Source organism: Coffea arabica, chromosome 1c (genome assembly GCF_036785885.1).
Source record: "Coffea arabica cultivar ET-39 chromosome 1c, Coffea Arabica ET-39 HiFi, whole genome shotgun sequence".
Classification (NCBI taxonomy): domain Eukaryota; kingdom Viridiplantae; phylum Streptophyta; class Magnoliopsida; order Gentianales; family Rubiaceae; genus Coffea; species Coffea arabica.
This window is the reverse complement of record NC_092310.1, coordinates 58,051,201-58,070,065: the sequence shown is the minus strand read 5'-3', so window position 1 is coordinate 58,070,065 and position 18,865 is coordinate 58,051,201. Positions and strand designations below refer to the sequence as shown.

The 18,865-nt window shown below is 37.8% G+C and overlaps 3 protein-coding genes across 6 annotated transcripts; 2 read left to right on the top strand and 1 right to left on the bottom strand.

Moving 5' to 3' along the window:
- Positions 1–365: 365 nt before the first annotated feature.
- Positions 366–3,784, top strand: LOC113714924 (uncharacterized protein At1g03900-like). The gene is made up of 3 exons (XM_027239074.2): positions 366–1,108; positions 1,887–2,174; positions 3,246–3,784. Exons 1-3 carry the CDS (start codon positions 611–613, stop codon positions 3,312–3,314), a joined length of 855 nt encoding a protein of 284 aa, XP_027094875.1. The 5' UTR covers positions 366–610; the 3' UTR covers positions 3,315–3,784.
- Positions 3,785–6,234: 2,450 nt separating this feature from the next.
- On the bottom strand, positions 6,235–12,870 carry LOC113714868 (protein CHROMATIN REMODELING 8-like). 4 transcript variants are annotated; one of them, XM_072082305.1, is made up of 8 exons: positions 12,372–12,870; positions 12,011–12,160; positions 11,339–11,887; positions 10,698–11,103; positions 9,485–10,337; positions 8,402–9,011; positions 7,637–8,086; positions 6,235–7,118 (listed from the first exon to the last, which is right to left on the bottom strand). In XM_072082305.1, the coding sequence occupies exons 2-8, from the start codon at positions 12,101–12,103 to the stop codon at positions 6,441–6,443; spliced, it is 3,639 nt and encodes a 1,212-aa protein (XP_071938406.1). In that variant the 5' UTR covers positions 12,104–12,160; positions 12,372–12,870; the 3' UTR covers positions 6,235–6,440. The 4 variants fall into 4 exon arrangements, with proteins under 4 accessions (XP_071938406.1, XP_071938399.1, XP_027094820.2 ...); XM_072082298.1 differs by having other exon boundaries at positions 12,330–12,869; XM_027239019.2 differs by having other exon boundaries at positions 12,504–12,869.
- A 1,801-nt stretch (positions 12,871–14,671) lies between these two features.
- Positions 14,672–18,081, top strand: LOC113714917 (ABC transporter I family member 19-like). Its single transcript, XM_027239063.2, has 6 exons — positions 14,672–14,958; positions 15,077–15,237; positions 15,522–15,573; positions 15,850–15,986; positions 16,521–16,607; positions 17,357–18,081. The coding sequence occupies exons 1-6, from the start codon at positions 14,823–14,825 to the stop codon at positions 17,642–17,644; spliced, it is 861 nt and encodes a 286-aa protein (XP_027094864.2). The 5' UTR covers positions 14,672–14,822; the 3' UTR covers positions 17,645–18,081.
- Positions 18,082–18,865: the final 784 nt, after the last annotated feature.

Here is an 18,865-nt window from a genome sequence, read left to right as displayed (position 1 = left end):
TTTTAAATGAGATAAAAATTAACCAACTCGATCACATACACACGCTTATATGTGTATACACAAGTGCTATACCTATACATTATGATTTAACAATGATGCATGTGTATTTATATATGTATACAAAAGAATATTTTATTTGTGATTCTGTTAATATGTGGATGTATTTTACATATGAATGTGTGTGTATATGTAAATATTATATACGTGGATGTATTTATACATATATATTTATATTATACACATACACACACAGAGAGAGGTTTAGTAAATCCAAATACTACTCCTTCTTACTAGTAAGTAGTGGACCAGTAGCACAACCGAACGCATCTGAGTCGACAAAAAAAAAAACCCCAGAAATCTCCCACACGGTTTAATATAGGACTCCGCTAAGGTAGGCGGTAACCATCAACAATCCGATCCAAAGAGAGAAAGAATTTTGTATTCTCCCACCACCACTGGGCCACCCCACCTTCCCTCCGGCCTCCTGTCTCTTTACTCCTAAGCTACCTAAAAACAATAAACATTGCACCTTTACCGCAACTGGTTTTATTGTTTCTTTTTTCTTTCTCCTCTTCTTTCTTGCTTCACAGCTTAGACTTCATCCGACGCGATGTCCTTTGAGGACGACGAAGAATCCTTCGAGCACACCCTTCTGGTGGTCCGCGAGGTCTCCGTATACAAAATCCCTCCTCGTTCCACCAGCGGCGGCTACAAGTGTGGAGAATGGTTACAGTCCGACAAGATCTGGTCCGGTCGACTTAGGGTCGTGTCCTGCAATACCCGGTGCGAGATACGACTCGAGGATCCGAACTCCGGTGAGCTATTCGCTGCTTGTTTTATTAATCCTGGTCAGAGAGAGAACTCCGTGGAGCCTGCTCTCGACTCTTCTAGGTACTTTGTGTTGAAAATTGAAGACGGAACTGGGAAGCACGCCTTCATTGGATTAGGCTTCAATGAGAGGAACGAGGCTTTTGATTTCAATGTGGCGTTGTCCGATCACGAGAAATATGTTAGGAGAGAGCATGAGAAGGAGACTGGCGGTGCCGCCGGTGAAGGCAGTGACGATAGTCATATCGATATTCACCCAGCCGTCAATCATAGGTTAAAGGTAAATTTAATCTATCTGTTCGTGTATTTACTCTTCTCCCTTTTCTTTTTGGCTGCCCTGATTATGCAACAAACACTAATTAATTGGTCGAATGACTTATTCATCTGTTCTCAGACCAATGCACTATGAGATTTACGTGAAATTTTATGAGAATGGATGAGAGGCTCGAGGATGGTGATTTTTATTTGTCTTAAGATTGATCCAGCAAAATGTTTTTTCGCAAAGGGATGCTTATTAGTTGTGAAAATTTGGCTAAGTATAAATTTTGATTAGTGTCAAGAATTCCACGTCTGTTTTTCTACTATCAATGCTGTTAAAAGAATTTTGAGAGTGGGCGCTAGATTGTTGACTTCTGCAAAACTAATAGTTAAGCTGGTATCTGTTTGTCTATGTCAGGGTTTTTTTACTGCATTGTTTACTGATTTTGGGATTTGATAGGCTATTGAAATCTGTTAAGTAATACTTACAGTCATTACTTTTTTTCCATGGTAGGATTTGCGCTGCATTCTCATCCTATGCGCTACTTGTCCAATTAAGATGAAAACGATGAAGAGGAATAGTCTTAACTGGCTCTTGAAATTGATGCACTATGTGTTACTTTGGAATTGATTGTCTTTCTTTGTTAGGTTTATCTAGCAACCTCGGATTTATGTGCTAGTTTTGCATTCTGTTCGTTTATTACGATCTGATATTACTGGTGAAGTTTTAGTTATTGTGTTGATCCATGTTGATGTTATCTTTTTTCCTATGGACTAACTTTTTTCTTTTTATCCTTCAGGAAGGTGAAACTATCCGAATTAATGTGAAGAACAAACCTTCTAGTGGAACAGGCATGCTTTCAGCTGCAGGAATGTCAAGTGGACATCCTGGAACTGTAAAGGCCAAAACTCTAAGCCTAGCACCGCCCCCCAGTGGAGGAGTGAGGATTAGGTCTCCTCTCCCACCCCCTCCCAATGATTCTGCAGCTGCTAGGACGACTTCAGGAAGCCATAATACTACTCTCAAGGTGCCTAAGGAAGTTGCCAGACATTCTGCTGATCCACTGGCAGATCTGTCACAACTTGAGGTGCTCATTCTCCTTTCTGTTACATTTGGGAACTTCATTTATCCTTCTATGCAATTTAAACAGCAGAAATTTGTATACCAAGGGGCTTTGTGATTAGAGGTATGTAGAGGACTTAATTGCAACAGACTAAAATCAAGAAAATTGAGACCTGCCTACTTTCGGAAACTCCCATCAATACGGATCATTGATCATCACGTGATTGGAATAAAGGACTCATCTGAGTCGATTTAAAGGTCAATTCTTCTTGTGTTCAAGGATGGGGTTGGTAGATTAAACTTGAGGCTTTCATAAATTTCTACTTTGTCCAGCTTTTTGATTATGAGGTGGTCAACCTTTTTGTTTAACCTTCATTTAGATCCATGAATTGGCTGATCATATAAAGCATCCTTTCTAAATTATCTTAACTGGATAATTTCAGTAACCAAAAGCATTTTGCCCACTGTTTGTTTTCTTGTAATATTCTCTGATCTGCTGTGTAGATATACAATGGTACTCAGTGTGGCTTTCCAAGTTAAGAATTTTAGTAATACAACTGGTATTACCTGATTTTGTGAGCTATTGACTTTTTGGAGAAGTAGAGGTAAGGTAAGGTCATACTTTTCAGGTAGTCATGTAACTGACTTTTTTTTACAAAATGGCTCTGATAGGGATATAATTCATATTTAGAGACATTTGGAAGCAAAATCTGCAGCAAATATTTCTACGAGCCTTTTGTAAATTACCTTTACTTTAGTGGCATTTAGAAAGACAAACTTATCTCGCTTGATAGAGATTCATAAATATAGGAATCATCAATAGCTTGCTTGATAAATATGAATCTTTCTTATGGGTGCCACCTTTTTATGTGATGTATGTACACCTAAAATATTAGCTGCTGTTTTATCAAATGTCTTTTATCTGGAAGTGTTTTTGACTTTAAATGGATGGTGTTCTCTCTCCAACCTGTGTAAATAGGCTTGGTCGTTTTAAGTGACTTATGTAGAGATACAATGCTTGTATCTCTGAGTCAGCTCGTGGTCTACTTATGACATGATGAAATTTAATAGCGGTTTTGTTGTTGCCATTCTGCAGAAGAATCTTCCTACAGCCACTGGAACAGGTTCTAATAAGGCCACTGCAGCTGGATGGGCTGCTTTTTGATCATGTTACCATTTGACTGTTGGTGGCTCGGATCTTTGTCTCCTGTTGTATTAAAAGAGATGAGAAAAATTGAAAAGAAAATTCATAACTGAAGGAAATTCAATATGTGCTCCATCGTTGGAGGAATAATTATTCTCGGAATGTGTTGATATCGTTCTTTTGACATACTTGGACTGCTGATCTCAAATTTATATACGTATAACACAAGATAATTCTCTGTCCTGGGTTTCTGCTCTAATGTTTGTTTTTCTCCAAGTCGTGATCAAGTGGTCGAATTGCTGTTACAGGGTTGCAATTCTTTCCCAAAGAACAAGCCTTTCGGGGTAGTGGGTAAGGCTTAGTATAGTTTTGTGTGGTATCGCCTCTGGGGGCGGGTTGGATTTGTATACATTTTCTATGTACAAATTTGTCAAAGCCTGTATGGCACATGGTTTATTAATGTTTTAATCCTTTGGGTGTGTTTGGATTGACATCATTTGTAAAAAATTATTTGTTTGCATCAAAATATACTTTACAATTTTTTTAAAAATCTTTTTAATTATCTTCTCTATCTTACATACATCATATTATAAAAAAACTATTGTTATAAATAATATTTCAAATATTATTCTAAATAATATTTTAAAATAACCTCCTATCTAGACACAATTATTATTTTTACATGTTATATATAGTTTTTTTTTTTCGACCAAGAGCAACTTCTGCAAAGAAGGTTAACGGAGTTGGTGGGTGGATGACCTTTTCCCTTCCCCAATTGGATCGTGTTGAGGTTAAAAAAGAGGTAAAGTTGAACATGCAGCATTCTAGGATTGTGATTGTTTAATTGGAAAATAGTCAAATTCGCCACTAAACTTTTTACTAGTGTTGATTTAGTTTTTAATTTTTATTTCTAGTCAATTTGATACGTGAATATATGTTGAGGTTCTAATTAAGGACTTTTGCGGCAATGCCACCACGTAAAAGCACTTGAACGCCTAATTGAATAGCTAAATAGGGGTATTTTGGGAACGTCAAGTATGAATGTTAATAAAACCAAGTAAATAAAAAAAATCATTGGTTTGTTTGGATAAAAGTTTATTTGGATGATTTATTTGAGATAATTACTATAATACTTTTTGTGATGTGATGTATGTGAGATAAAAAGGTGATTGAGATTTGTGAAACAAATTGTTTTTTTTTTCAAATTATCTCAATCCAAATACACTCTATTAGTTTTTGGGGTATTTTAATTTTTAAAACTTTTTTGAGGTATTTTTAAATTCGTTATTTTAATTTCTTTACTCTTCCCTTACCTTACGTCTTCCCTGTCTTTACCATCGTCACCACTCTCCTCTCTGCTACTACCACCACCCCTTCCTATTCCCTTTCCTTTTTGTCTATTACTCTCTTTTTATTCCCTTACTAATGCTATATCTCTTGATCTCGTTCCACCAAAGAAATGTCCAAAAGATAAAAAACCAAAGTTCCCAGATTAAAGGAAGAGAGAAAAGCTTTCAAAATCAGATCTTGTAAAAAAATCACAGATTAAAGAAAGAGAGAAAATCTTTCCATTTGAACTCACTTCATAGGATAGGATTTCTATTTCAAAACTTGATCTTGCAATTCAAATAATTAAAAAGGTGACTGCACAAGAACATTTTGAAAGACCCAAGTTCAATATTAGAAGTCTTTAGCTTTTTTCCTCAATTCGTTGAACTCTTTCTCAATCTCAATGCATTGGGATTTGTTGTCCATAATATACTTCTAGTTATTTTTCTTATTGCTAGATTTCTTGAATGTTATCAGGGTGTATCATATCCTTAGGCAATAGTTCTTCGAAAGAAATTTTGCTACTGCTGCACTTCGCTTCTCATGTCCCAAGGGAGAGGTAGGTGGCAAGCCATGGAGTTTGGTGGTGGAGGAAGAAGATAGTCCAAAATATCAAAATACCCTTGTTTGTTCGGTCTATCAGGAACTAAATCGATGTTCTATGGTGGCACCATTGCGAAGGTCCTTAATTAGAGCCGCAATATAAAGTCGCGTATCAAATTTGCCAAAAATAAAACTTAGAGACTAAATCAGCATTAGAAAAAAGTTCAGGATGAAGTTGGTCATTTTCCCTTGTTTAATTCAGGCACCATTTGCAAGTTGTGAATGCGCCATGCTAAACTGTAGTCGGGTGTATGATTTGACTTTGTATTACCATTTTCATGCAGGAAAGAAAGCCTGTATTGCTGGATGTAATGCCAAGAAAATACGCCTGATCTTGCCTGTGCCACTTGATACGTTTTTTTTTTTTTTACCCACTTGATACGTTTTGCTTTGATAGTTTAGTATATTCGCAGAGACGTGCAACCACTTTCCCTGCTTCAGAAATCCCGTCGCTGAGACACTCTATCTCCTATGGTCATAATATGTGTAAGAAGCGTAATCCTGAATTTTTTAGAGCGAAATCAATACTACATTATATGTTTTTTTGGGTAAAAATCACACACTGTCACTAACGTCAAACTTGGGAAAGGAAAGTGCAGCACAGAACAGCGTAATCACACTCGATCGGACACAGTACCTCGTGAGGATTGGCTTGAACCAAGAAAAGAAACAGTTCCATAGCCAATAAATTGCACGTTCCAGTCTTTTGTGATAAACTAGAAAACAAAATGTTTGTCAAAAATAACAACGGAGCCAGCGAAAACTGGAAGTAATTTTTTATTTTCCAAAAGCAAGAAAAAGAAAATTAGTTGTAGAAAGCAGGACAGGCAAGAATTCTTTTAGAAGAGATACTGGATCCTGAAATAGCTAAAAGAAAACTAAAAGATAAGGGGTTTATTAAAATAAAAAAAAAAAAAACACGAAGACATGCCATATTACAGAAGGGGGAAAAAGAAGAAGATGCTTATAAAGGCCTGGACATGTAATCACGACCTCAACTTCTAAATGATTTTGGAAAATCGGAATGAATTTCAGTATCGTTCGACGCTGAATGTATTAACAAAACAGCATTCTATTGGGTGTCAGTTCACTAAATGTCAAAAACAATTGATGGGAGCTATCCGGCCATCAAAATGGAAATACTCCCTCGAGCAAAACGAAGGAAGTATTGTTGCTGGATACTGAGGCTTGACCCGCAGGCCAATTTCATAGCAATCATTCTTGATACTCGGGCTTTAAAACCCAGGACGAACCACCCGAGTTTTTCTCCAACGTAGCTATTTCCTTCAGAAGATTTTTAAACAATGGAAGATCCTTCGATGGTATTCTGTCCTTGAAATGGTCCACGATGCTGGCAGTACTTGAGCTTCCACCATTCTGCTGAATAAATGTATAGAGTTGACGAATTAATACTTCTGGCTGCGTAGCTGAATTCTTTGATTCCCTAGGTCTGGTGTCTGCAGACCTCCCAAAGTTATTGGAACTTGAAGCCAGGCCAAACTGATGTTCAAGCCCTTGATTAACAGCTCTCTGTTGGTTTCCTCTAATTTTGGCCAATAATTCAGCTGAAGATAATACTTTACCTGAAGAAGCCCCAGCAACTAACCCATTTGGCCTGTTTGCCTCTCTGTTAACTAATTCATCAGATGATCTTGTTTTGCTAATCATATGAGAATTCATGGCAGAGCCAAATCTTCTTCCGCTAGCAGATGGTGCACCAGCAGCTCCAGATTTACCTGTCCACGTAGGAACAGCTATATTTTCTTGGCGTCGAAGCATTCGTGACTGCCGCAATGCTTCTGCGGCTCTCTGTGCCACTTGGGAGGCTTGTTCCTCCAGCTTCATCTTCTCCTCATCATGAGCATTCATGAGAGCGTCATGATTCATGGCACTCTGGAAAAGTAAAAATTATACTAACATAAATGATATACATGTCTTGAATAGAAAGAGAACAGGGAGCAAGAGGAAAATCTGGAGAAGCATGAAATGGGCTAGTGTTTGCCTAATTCTGTCGCATATCAAAAAACTAACACGACAAATCTATTATTAAGTGGGAAAAAGATCATCTTTTAAAAAGAACTAGGATTATTTATACCAGTCACCATCTCAAAGAATCCTTTGATTGTCAAAATCCATTGGTCAAGCAAGATGTTCAGCACCAACGGAGGACTAAATGAACTTATCTACTTGCAAGGACTTAGATCCTTCAATCAATGTTAGTAAAGCTAAAATGCAGTCAGTTTGACTATTACTTAGATATTCTTTTCCGACCGTATGTCTTAGAGCTCAAGTATCTAGACTATGATAGAGGTCAAACTAGAAAACATGCTGTACTCTCAAACAAGCCCTACAATCCAGCAATAACATCTATCTGAAAGAAGACAGCTAATGCAAGCAGTTAAGTGGCTTACATGAATCCCATGAGCATCAAAAAGGCTCCGCAAGATGTTTCTTTCTTCATCAACTTCCCCATCACTGTGGTCATCCATCTCTTTCCCTTTATTTTCAGTATCTGAGCCATTACGTTTGTCACTTGCAGCAGAAGGGGCCGACTCTGTCAGAGATAGCTTATTCTGATTATCATCATGCACCCCTACCACATTTATAGCTTCAGATAACTGACTAAAAATATTAGATGTTTCAGTAGAACCATCCTTCTCATCATCATTCAATGTGAAAAGATCCTTCATATCTCGTGATCTGAAGAATCTTCTCTGTTGTGGATTATTCAAGATTTTGCTGGTAAGAAAGTGTTTATAAATTTGACGGTGATAAACCTTCTCTTCAATGGTACCACGAGTAATCAATCTGTAAACAGTCACATCTTTTGTTTGGCCGATACGCCAAGCTCGCTCCCTTGCCTGTTATTTGGATTATGTGAAAAATGGGATCGACTATAAATTCAGTAGTAACTGATCATCAAGTACAAAAAAAAAAAAATGTGTGAAGAGGGAGTTAATGGCTCCCTTTATCTTTTTTTTTTTTTTTTGTTGGGGGGGGGGGGGGGGGAGTTAGTGATGAGAGGGAACCTGGATCATGGTTCAGCAAAATTTGTGAAGATAAATGACTAAATTGGCAAGTCTACAAGCTTATCAAATAAAAGTCCAATGCCATAAAAGATGAAACTTATCCACAAACACACATCAAAGATGAAAAGAGAGAATGACTAAATATACCTGCATATCAGTTGACGGGTTCCAGTCTGGGTCAAAAATAATCACCCTATCAGCACCTGTTAAATTTGTTCCCAGACCACCAACTTTGGTTGTTAAGATGAAGATGAAAACATCATCCGAATTATTGAATTCATCAATCAAAGCCATTCTTTGCTTTATAGGAGTCAGACCATCCATTCTCCGATAAGTGTAGCCAACAGCTACTACAAAATTCTCAAGTATATCAAGCATCTGCTGCGTTTGAGTAAAAAGAAGAACACGGTGACCCTGTTCCTTCCACACCTTGAGTACTTGGGCAACAACTTTCATTTTGCCACTGCGCACAGGATTTCCATAATCTGGATTTTTGCAGGAATGCTCTCTCTCAAGCAGATCAGGGTGGTTACAAATTTTTCGCATCACATCAATACCATAAAGAGAATTTCTGCTACCATCCAAGATCTGTTCCACCTCAGAGCTAGCTAAGAATGCCCGGTAGACAGACCTCTGCTCTGCAGTAAGGCTGCAAAACAGGACATGTTCCGTCTTTTTTGTTAGCTGGGCATTTACATCAGCCTTCATGCGACGCAGGAGGTAGGGCATGATCAGGTCACGCAGAACAACAGCACATCTACATAGCGCCAAAGTTAGCAATGCAAAATCTTCGACAATTTATATCGATTGTGGAAGTTGGATAAGAGAAATTACGGGAAACAAAATCTGTGCCCAAAAACACACACACATACCCAAAAAAAAAAAAAACAAAGGGAGGGGGAACATAAAGAAAGAAAGAAGGGGAGAAATGGCTGATGATGTAATAAACATTACAGCACTGTCTTAACACGCATTTTTGAAATGTTAAATTCCCGGTGTCCATAGTCAGAGGCAAACTTCTTTTACTTTATCTTTGCTTTCACAAGCTTTTTCTTTCACCTCGAGGCAATTTAAATGGTTAAATGTAACTTAAAAATATCCTAAAAATTCAAATCATGTACAGCAAAACCTGCTACACTTCATCATGGACATCCCCAAATCCCGGTCATCCAATCAATAAAATCATAACCAGTAAATGCCTGATACTATACAGTGCCTTAAAATATGGACCTGTAAGCTGTGGAAACTTGCAAAGGGGTTGCATTAGCATAACCACCAACAGATATGGGAACTGCAAATTCGGCTTCAAATACAGGCAAGACGCCCAATTTTCCTGGGAAGACAAAGTCAAACAAAGACCATAACTCACTCAGCTTGTTCTGAATTGGTGCACCTGTCATTTTTATACGGTGCACGGTCTGCAACTGTTTGCAAACAAGCGTAATTTCTGCATTCGGATTTCGAATGCGATGTCCTTCATCCAGAACTGCATATCCCCATTCAATATCAAGTAACTTCTCGCCCAGCAGCCTAAGTTGCTCATAAGTGGTGATAAGCAGGCCAGCATCTGACCTAAGAACACGGTTGATCAAAGAATCCCATTTTTTGGTAGTTTTAGAAGGTAAAGTTTCTTCAATATCGCTACCAAGAAACTCTTCATCATCACTCTCGCTAGAAGATTTCTGTTTCTTCATACCAGGTGCATCCTGAGCAGAATCATGCAATAATTCCACATGAAACCTTGGATACCACTTTTGAACTTCTCTTCTCCATTGCCGTAAGAGTGTGACAGGACAGATAATAATACTTGGCTTATACATAAAACTGAAATGCAATGACCCCAGGAAAGCTATGACCTGTATGGTTTTACCAAGGCCCATCTCATCTCCAATTATCCCACCAGCTCTTTGACAGTGGAGTTCCCATAACCACTGGACGCCAACCCTTTGATAATCAAAAAGTTTGCTAAAAATTGCTTCAGGAATCCTCAGCCCACCTTCTAACGCAACAAAACCAGGTCCTTCACCATCCAGATCTACAGCATCTTCTCCATCATCATCTTCATTACCAGAGTTCCTAGCATCTTTAAAAGATACAAGAAGATTAGTAACTAGCTTACTGCAAAATTGAAGAACAATGAGGATGTCAAACAAAGGAGAACCAAGTTAATTTGCAGCTATTCACACCTAGAAGTATATAAGGTCTGTTAAGGAAGCATAGTCTCGCAAAGCAATACATCAACAACTACTACTAAACCCATACTTAACATATATCGATTTTGATAATAAACTTGCTGTTAATGCTAGACATACCATTTCCCTCAAATGTTTTCTCTTCACGGGATATTTTTTTTCTCCAAAGCAATACATCAACAACTACTACTAAACCCATACTTAACATATATCGATTTTGATAATAAACTTGCTGTTAATGCTAGACATACCATTTCCCTCAAATGTTTTCTCTTCACGGGATATTTTTTTTCTCCAAATTTTGGCAGGAAGGGGTCTTTTCTTCTTCCTTTTTGTATCTTTATTTTTCTCCACATCATTGTCTAGAGAATGCTTAATTCTCAATGGCACTCTTAACCTTTGAAAAGGATGAGTGGGTGCAACCAGTTTTGGTAATGCTTCTGAATCAAGCAACTTCGTTGTTGGACGAGCCTGAGCAGCCTCAGTGATTGAACGGACAGCCCTGGCTAGGCTGGACGAAGCAACCTGATCACTCTCATCTGCATTCTCGGTAACATCATGCCTGCTGGATGAACCAGGCTCTTGAATACGGCGTTCAAAACCCCTAAGCTTGTGGAAAGGGGTGAAAATTCCTCTGCGGACTAATTCGTCTCTTTCCTAAGGCATAAAGGGTCAGCTTTTAGCACTTGTTCAAACATAAACAATCCCCGTAATCTAAAAGTCAATTGTACATTTAGTCATTAAAGACATGTTAAACAAATTGCACCAGTAGCTACTTTTTGTTTTGTTTTAAGAAATTTAACCAAGTAAGAACATCTCAATCGGTGCCTCCCACTTGTGAAAAAGCAGAATTTTTGGGCAATCCATAGCCAATATACTACAAAGGACTCACTGTTTCGACAAACCCCGCAGATGCTGCATTTAGAACTGCATCAAAATCATCATCCTCGCTAAAAGAAGCTCTTTTCAGCCTTTTGCTCTGATTCTTGATCAATTTCTTAACGTCCTTTGGCTTTCGTTTGGAATTACGCTCTTCCTTGACAATATTCTTTATCAAGTTCCTGTACTCAAGATCTGGGGAACCATCTGAAATTTTCTTCTCAAGTTGAGCCTTTGTTTTAATCAGACTCTTTAAACGATCAGAAGCAAGAGCATGCTGGAGAGTTGTATCATTGGGAGAAGCACAAGAATTATTTTCCTCGGCTTCTACACTCTCATGCCCTTTCTCACTATCACCTTCAGAGACATGCGCATCGTCTTTTGCAAAGCTTTTAACTTCAAAAGCAGATTTAACAGCATCTATTTCGAGCTCCACTGCTCTGAGTTTATTGTATAGATCAGGAAGACTAGTTGATGATGCACCATTGCTTTCTGCTCCAACAACCAATTCTTCCCCATCACTTCCTCCAGCTGCACTACTGTCTGCAGCACTAGTTTTAGCCTGCGAATCAACAAAATTAAAACACCAAACTATGTAACTTGTGCGTCAACCAAATTAGTTACACCAATATGAAGGTACAAGACTACAACAGCTAAGGAAAAGATGATCGTAATATATCAAAACCTGCCCAAAAATGTGGCGCTCGATATCATCAGGATTTGCAGAAGTGACACCTAAACGATTCAATAAAACCCTATCTTCCTCCTCTTCTTCCATTGAACAGCATCAACAAGTTGTTTGCTTCTCCACAAATGGCCCGCCACTTGCCACCAGCTGCGACGGCGAAAATGTCATTGATTTCAATTTAGAAAACAACACGTTTCTGACTACCTAATTGCGCACAGCTTTCACACTTTTTTTTTTTTAATGATGCTACCGCAATTCAAAATCTACGGGATCAAACCTATGGGACTTAAGGAAAGGCAAAAGCAACGACACTAACCCTTACTACTACGTTCCAAAGAACAGTCCAACAGATTGTTACCAAATTTCTGATGAAATAGCTTCCTCTTCACTCAAAATGGAATGCCATTTCAATGAAACAGCACGAATAAATACACAGATTTTATCATGATGAAGCTGCAAAGAAGAAAGAAGGGATTCTGAAGCTTAATACTTGTGATTGTTAAAACTGCAGGGAGCGGAGAGGGTTTAAGCAGCGCAGAATCGATTGGTTGGATTGCAAAATTGACAAACCCCACAATCCCTGATTGAATAGTTTCTGCAATGAATCAAATGCAAATCCGTTCCTCTTATAATTTTGCCCTTCTCCCGTCTCAATTATGGTCCCTTCATTTTGGAATTTCGGTCCTTCCTCCTCTTATATTATTTCTAATTCTCTGTTTTTGCCAAATTCTATACAAGTTTTTTTTTTTTTTTTTTGGTTTTGTACAGTGACAAATGGAGGAGAGACCGGTGACTGTTTTGGACGGTAGATGGAAGAGGCCAAGATGCCGCGATTGGTTAAGATGCAGGGTTCTATGATGGTTATCCTATGCTCAGCTCCACCGGGGATTTGACACTGCTACGTAGCGACCAAGTAATACTACTTATTTAATTATTTTCCAACCCACAACCGCCGCCACCAAGAAATCAAATTCCTTTTCTGCCGCCCAACTTCTGATGGCCCAATCAGTCAAATACATACTTGTAAAACCAGAGCCCAAAAAATTTGTAAATAGGTCTGGTTTTTCTGTTGGAGTTGGTGAACATTGCAGGCCAGAAGCAGGTACGACTAGAAATTTCACTCAGCTGTTTGGTTATTCTACTTTTTACGCAACTAGTTTTGTACCCGTCCCTTAAATGGAATCGTCGAAAAATAATAAATTATTTAATTAATTTTATAAAAATATTGATATAAAATACAAACATAATATATAATCTATTACAATCTATCTTAAATATATTACTATGTGCGTATTGTAATATAAAGTATTCTTATAACCTGTCTTAGTGTATTGAAGGAAGATGTACTTGATAATCAAGATGAATGGAAGCCCAAAATCGATACTTTAATGTGCCAACTGCTTGCACCGGAAATACCTAACCATGAATTTGATGCTTGGAATTCATATATTAGATGCTATATTAAAAGTAGGGATATAAAGTAGTTTTAATAAGGATATAAAGAAATATTAAAAGGAGGAAATATTAAAAGAAATATTAAAAGGAGGAAATATTAAAAGAAATATTAAAAGTAGTTTTATCTTGATTTAAGTTGTTTAAAGTACACAAGCCACGTAGGAAAGAGAAAACAAAGGTAAAAGAAGAGATAGATGGAAGAGGGTAGGTCGGTAAAAGAATAGATAGATGGAAGAGGGTAGGTCATTTTAGTGAGGGTATTGAAACTACTTGCGTATCGGTTAAGCCACATGAGAAAGAGAAAATATGAAACGATAAGAATGAAAATATGGCTTTATTATATATACATATGATGTGCTGTATATTTATTTATATGATTTTATTATACACATAAAATTTATTTTATTTGTACACATCAACTAGATACAAAAATACAACCGTATAAATTATGGATAAAATATCATGATTGTACCAATTGTCCCTGAATCAAGATCATCGCACAGGGGCGTGGCCGGGTGCTCTTATTGACGAATGATGAACGTAGTATTTATTAAGCACAAATATTAGTATTCTGTCTAGGCAAATATTTGGGTAAACTCGATTTATATAGATTTAGTGGTTTAAAATTTACCACACTATCTCATCAAATCAAATACTGAATACATGGTAAAATTTAAATCAGTAGATCTATAAAATCACATCTATCCAAATTTTTGTCTTCTATTTATCCTTCATTTTAAAGAACAAACAAAGCCAGGCACATAATATATCATTTAAATCACGTATGAAAATATCTAATAAAGTTCACGTGCTATGTATGGAAAATTAATCTCAATCTTACATTTTTCACCAATACAAAAATCTTTTTTTTTTTTTTTGGTACTAATTTTGACTTTAAATTAATATTAGAAACTACAAGCAGCTCAGTTCCCATCCTCTTCCAATATTTCCACAAAAAGGGTATAGAAAAGAATAAATTCATGTTCATTCATCTTATATTCACACATCATACAAATTTTAATACCAACAATACAATGAATGTATACAACAAAAGTATAGATTTAACCCTTTGGCCCTAGGACTCTTAAAAGGATTAATTTTTCTAATTCTTTTTTAATTTGTATTTGAGGTTATGTGTGTCTTAATAATTACTACTACTTTTAAATAGCACTAGTCTAGCGTACTAGTTAGAATATCCTATACCAAGCGGATAGGTGGCGGCAGCGCAACGCCACGCAAACCGAACCAAGAGATGCGTACGTATATATACTGAGATCCAGAAGACCCCAAAGCACCGAGCGAACTTCAAGCTACTTCCCCTGCCGAAGACAAATTGCTCATAAGCAGATTGTAGATGGAGGAATCCAGCTGTAGCATTCAAGTGAATGGCATGCAATTTGCATATGAGATTCAAACCCCTCTCTTTTTCGATTTTACCATCAACATATCTCCTGGATCTCGTTGTCTCCTTGTCGGATCCAATGGCTCTGGTATGCCCCCGGCTAGCACTTGCCCTCCCAATTTGATGTTTTTACAGCGAGTGAGGTTATTCGAGGTTTGATTATTGACGTCTCCTCCTCCTTGAATTTTTAATAATTTAACAAACAGGGAAGACGACCCTACTGAAGATACTGGCTGGAAAACATATGGTTGGGGGAAGGGATGTGGTGCGGGTGCTGAATTTATCAGCTTTTCACGATACCAATCTTGTTTGCGGCGGCGACTTGGCCTATCTGGGAGATTCCTGGAGTAAAAATGTTGGTTCTGCTGTAAGTTCTCTTAATCTCATTCCTCTTCGCACTTTACTCCTCTCTTTTCCCACGGGTTTCTTTCTGTGTTTTCGTTTTCTTCGAATAGATGTCACTCATTAGAGCATGGTAAAAATCATTTACTTGCATGATTTTAGGGTCATGGAAAGTCTTCAACAGGGTCATGCCCATCATGATATTTCTCTTCAATTAGTTCTAGTTGGATTTTGCCTTTGCTTCTTGCTCGTACATTGTATGCCCTAGTAAGGTCAGTCTGAGATTCTAAACTTTTGTCAAAATTTCAGGGAGAAATTCCACTTCAGGGAGACTTCTCAGCAGAGCATATGATATTTGGAGGTGAGGGAAATCTGTATTGCTATGGAAATTTCATAGTTGTCATTTCTAGTTCATTAGTAGCATGAGGTGACTAAAATCGTTTCTGCAATTCAACCTTTTAGCACCGTGCTCTTATCAGGTGTCGTAGTGATATGCTACAGCTGATAATTATTGAGTCTGAGCTATCTAACTGTGTTGGCACTTGACACAGTGATAGGACTAAATTCTTTTGGCTTGAATTCGATTTATACTGTAGATTAATTTGTAGCGTGATACTGTTTGCATGTCACTATCCAGTGGAAGGGGTAGACCCTGTTAGGCGAGAGAAGTTGATCGAACTACTAGATATTGATCTGCATTGGAGGATGCATAAGGTTTCTGATGGTCAACGGCGTCGGGTCCAAATCTGCATGGGTCTCCTTCACCCTTTCAAGGTTACATCTGTTCGACTTGTTTCTGACCACAAGATTGGGAAATTGATATACATGTACACGGTGCTAGTCATTGGGCTTCCATGTATATTAGATTCATTCTTGTCTTTGACTTTTTCTAATCAAACTGTATATATTCTTGTCAAACTAAGAAACCTGTGGGTCAAAAAGTTTCTGGTTTCAGATGCCTGTGGCTTTCTTCTAGCATTATACAACTGTATTGTCATTGTTATATCTATATGCTAGTTGTTTCCTCAGGGCTAGGCTGAGATGCGGAGGCAAATATCCCATGTACTGCTGATGTTTTCATAAATTGCATTTTCTGTACTTCATCCCTTCTTTTTCTCCTCCACAACTACTGTGTTTCTTGATTTAGAATGGTCTTTATTCGTTAGCGACCTAAAGCTTCTCAGCATGTATGATTTGAAAAGTGGCTTGCCATGCCACTGTTGACATAATTGTCTGCACTATCACAAGCATATTAGCTCCTACTAGTACTTTGCTGATCTTGTTTACTATTTTCATTGGGTCGTCCAGGTTCTTTTACTGGATGAGGTTACTGTTGACCTGGATGTTGTTGCAAGGATGGACTTGCTAGATTTTTTTAGGGAAGAATGCGAGCAGGTATACACTTCTGAATCTCTCATCTTCACTGATCATCAGGATTCATTGATTAGATTCTTCGCTCTGTTGTTAAATCACTATGCCTATTGCAGTGCTACCTAATTTAGCAATCATGTTGCATGGCTTGATGAGAATCTCTTACATTTGATTTTTGCGAACTGCTTGAATTTAAATTATCTAGTTTGGTCATTTATGGCCTTATTTCTTTTTGGTCATTTATAGCTAAATACTTTATCTAATACCTTCTTAGATACGCTCCTTTAAAAAAGAAAAGCTCTGTCTTAAGTTGGATTAAAATGTATGATGTCAGTGGTTATCCTACTCTGTTTTATAAGATGGGAGTGATCATTTGCAAATTTGGGGTTCTTTGCTGTAGTCAGGCCAGTAAATTTTCAGGATGAGTAGAGTCGAAATATCTTTGGATCATCTCTGATTGAGAAAGCAGGCAGAAGTTTTTTTTTTTTCCTTTTTATTGGCGGTGCGGGGGGGGGGGGGGGGCAGTTGGGGTGGCGCGGACGGAGGACCGTATTTTGTTCGACGTGTAGCTTGGAAAGAGAGAGGTAAGAAGGTTACCCGCATCCTGTTTGGTATATACCTCGATTCTAGAGATCAATTACAAGTGTGATCAATTTCATCAGGGATGCAGTACACGAGAGGGTTTGTCAGTCTAATTCCTGAAATGTGCTATCATCCTAACAACAAATTCACCAGGATCTTGTTTTGAATTCTTGATTGCCTGATAATTACAGAGAGGAGCAACAATTGTTTATGCAACGCACATATTTGATGGATTGGAGACATGGGCAACAGATATTGTATACATTCAAGAAGGTATTTTGAAGAGGCATGAGAAGTTATCTAACCTTTCAGAACTAAAGGCTTCCCCAAATTTACTGTCAGTTGTGGAGTCTTGGCTTCGATCTGAAACCAAGGTTGAGAAGAAAAAACACATTACTGCTCAAAGTCCAGTCCGGAAGTCCTCGCCATTTGATGCTTCTCCTTTTAGATCGTCCAGACACATGGCATACTATAGGTGATCTTATCTCCTGGAAGGAATCTAATTTCTTTTCATAATTATGATATACGAGACAGTAAAATAGGTGATAAATTGCCTAACTCAAGTCTCAAAGCTATTGACATTCTCCAAGGATTGGGATTCATACAAGAGTAGCATGGCAACACTCTTCCTCGTGAGGTTAAAGGTGCAGAGCAAACTGCATACGCCTCCTCTTAATAAGAAATTCTCTCCCTGGGTCAGGTTATTGATGAATCTGCAACTAGTTGCATTGTAAGTCTACTGCAGTTAAAATACTTTTTTTTCCTAGTTTTTCCCGTACATTGGTGTGGTGGGATTGGGATCGAGAAAGATCAGATTCCTATTCCACAATGTAATATCTCATGGGGCTAAATCTTATCCTAGTACTCAGAGGCTCAGTTGCCCACTCCTAGTAAAGTGCCTGTTTCTATTGATGTACTCAGCAGAGCATGATCATATATCATTTGTAGCATGATGTGAATATGACTAGCAAGTGCTATTAGAAACATTACGGATGGCTAGTTACGTCTAAAAAGGCTGACGAATGATGAGTTAACGAAAAAGAAAGGACGTAAAAAGACGACGACCCCTGGTGTCTAACGTTTGCTACCCAACTGATCAGTGTGATGGAGATAGCTTTTCTTATCTTGGTCGAGTAACTACTTAACTTTCAAAGCCTTTTATGTGCAGTTCCCCCAAAGTGGTGAATATTTGAAACAACTTTCACTTGCATCAGAGATATTTTATAGTTTACACTACTGACTGAGAGTGACTGCAAGCATACTGACAAGAATTTGTCTCCCTTCTGGACCGGGCTGATTGAGAGTGACTGCAGTCACATCTGATGCTTCTGTTTCTCCTGCTTCGTAGTCACATCTATTGAAGGACACGTATTGTTTTTTGGCTAAGCATGATACATGATTTAGCATTTGTCTCATTTCAATATTTCATTGCTGCAGTGGAGACATCGTTGCTTGTGGGTAGACATTATCTGTGCTCTGCTTGCTACTACCTTTTTCAATCAATTGTATCAATTAATCAGCATCATCTTTTTGATATATGATTAGAACTAGAGGTGTCAAAATGGGTGACTTAGGCGGGTTTAGGTTGGGTAAAATGGGTAATGGATATAAGTGAGTCAACTCATTTATACCCATTTAATTAGATGGGTATAAATGGGAAAGTCAAAAAATGAATTGGGTAACCCAATTACCCATTTATA

Bases quoted from the DNA above. Each gene is read 5' to 3' on its own strand.
- LOC113714924 (XM_027239074.2), top strand. From the start codon at position 611: ATGTCCTTTGAGGACGACGAAGAATCCTTCGAGCACACCCTTCTGGTG. The intron at 1,109-1,886 runs GTAAATTTAATC...TTTATCCTTCAG, and splicing joins CCGTCAATCATAGGTTAAAG to GAAGGTGAAACTATCCGAAT. The intron at 2,175-3,245 runs GTGCTCATTCTC...GCCATTCTGCAG, and splicing joins CAGATCTGTCACAACTTGAG to AAGAATCTTCCTACAGCCAC.
- LOC113714868 (XM_072082305.1), bottom strand. From the start codon at position 12,103: ATGGAAGAAGAGGAGGAAGATAGGGTTTTATTGAATCGTTTAGGTGTC. The intron at 11,888-12,010 runs GTTTTGATATAT...GTTGATTCGCAG, and splicing joins AGCGCCACATTTTTGGGCAG to GCTAAAACTAGTGCTGCAGA. The intron at 8,087-8,401 runs GTATATTTAGTC...TCCAAATAACAG, and splicing joins ACCCGTCAACTGATATGCAG to GCAAGGGAGCGAGCTTGGCG.
- LOC113714917 (XM_027239063.2), top strand. From the start codon at position 14,823: ATGGAGGAATCCAGCTGTAGCATTCAAGTGAATGGCATGCAATTTGCA. The intron at 15,238-15,521 runs GTAAGTTCTCTT...TCAAAATTTCAG, and splicing joins GTAAAAATGTTGGTTCTGCT to GGAGAAATTCCACTTCAGGG. The intron at 16,608-17,356 runs GTATACACTTCT...TGATAATTACAG, and splicing joins TTAGGGAAGAATGCGAGCAG to AGAGGAGCAACAATTGTTTA.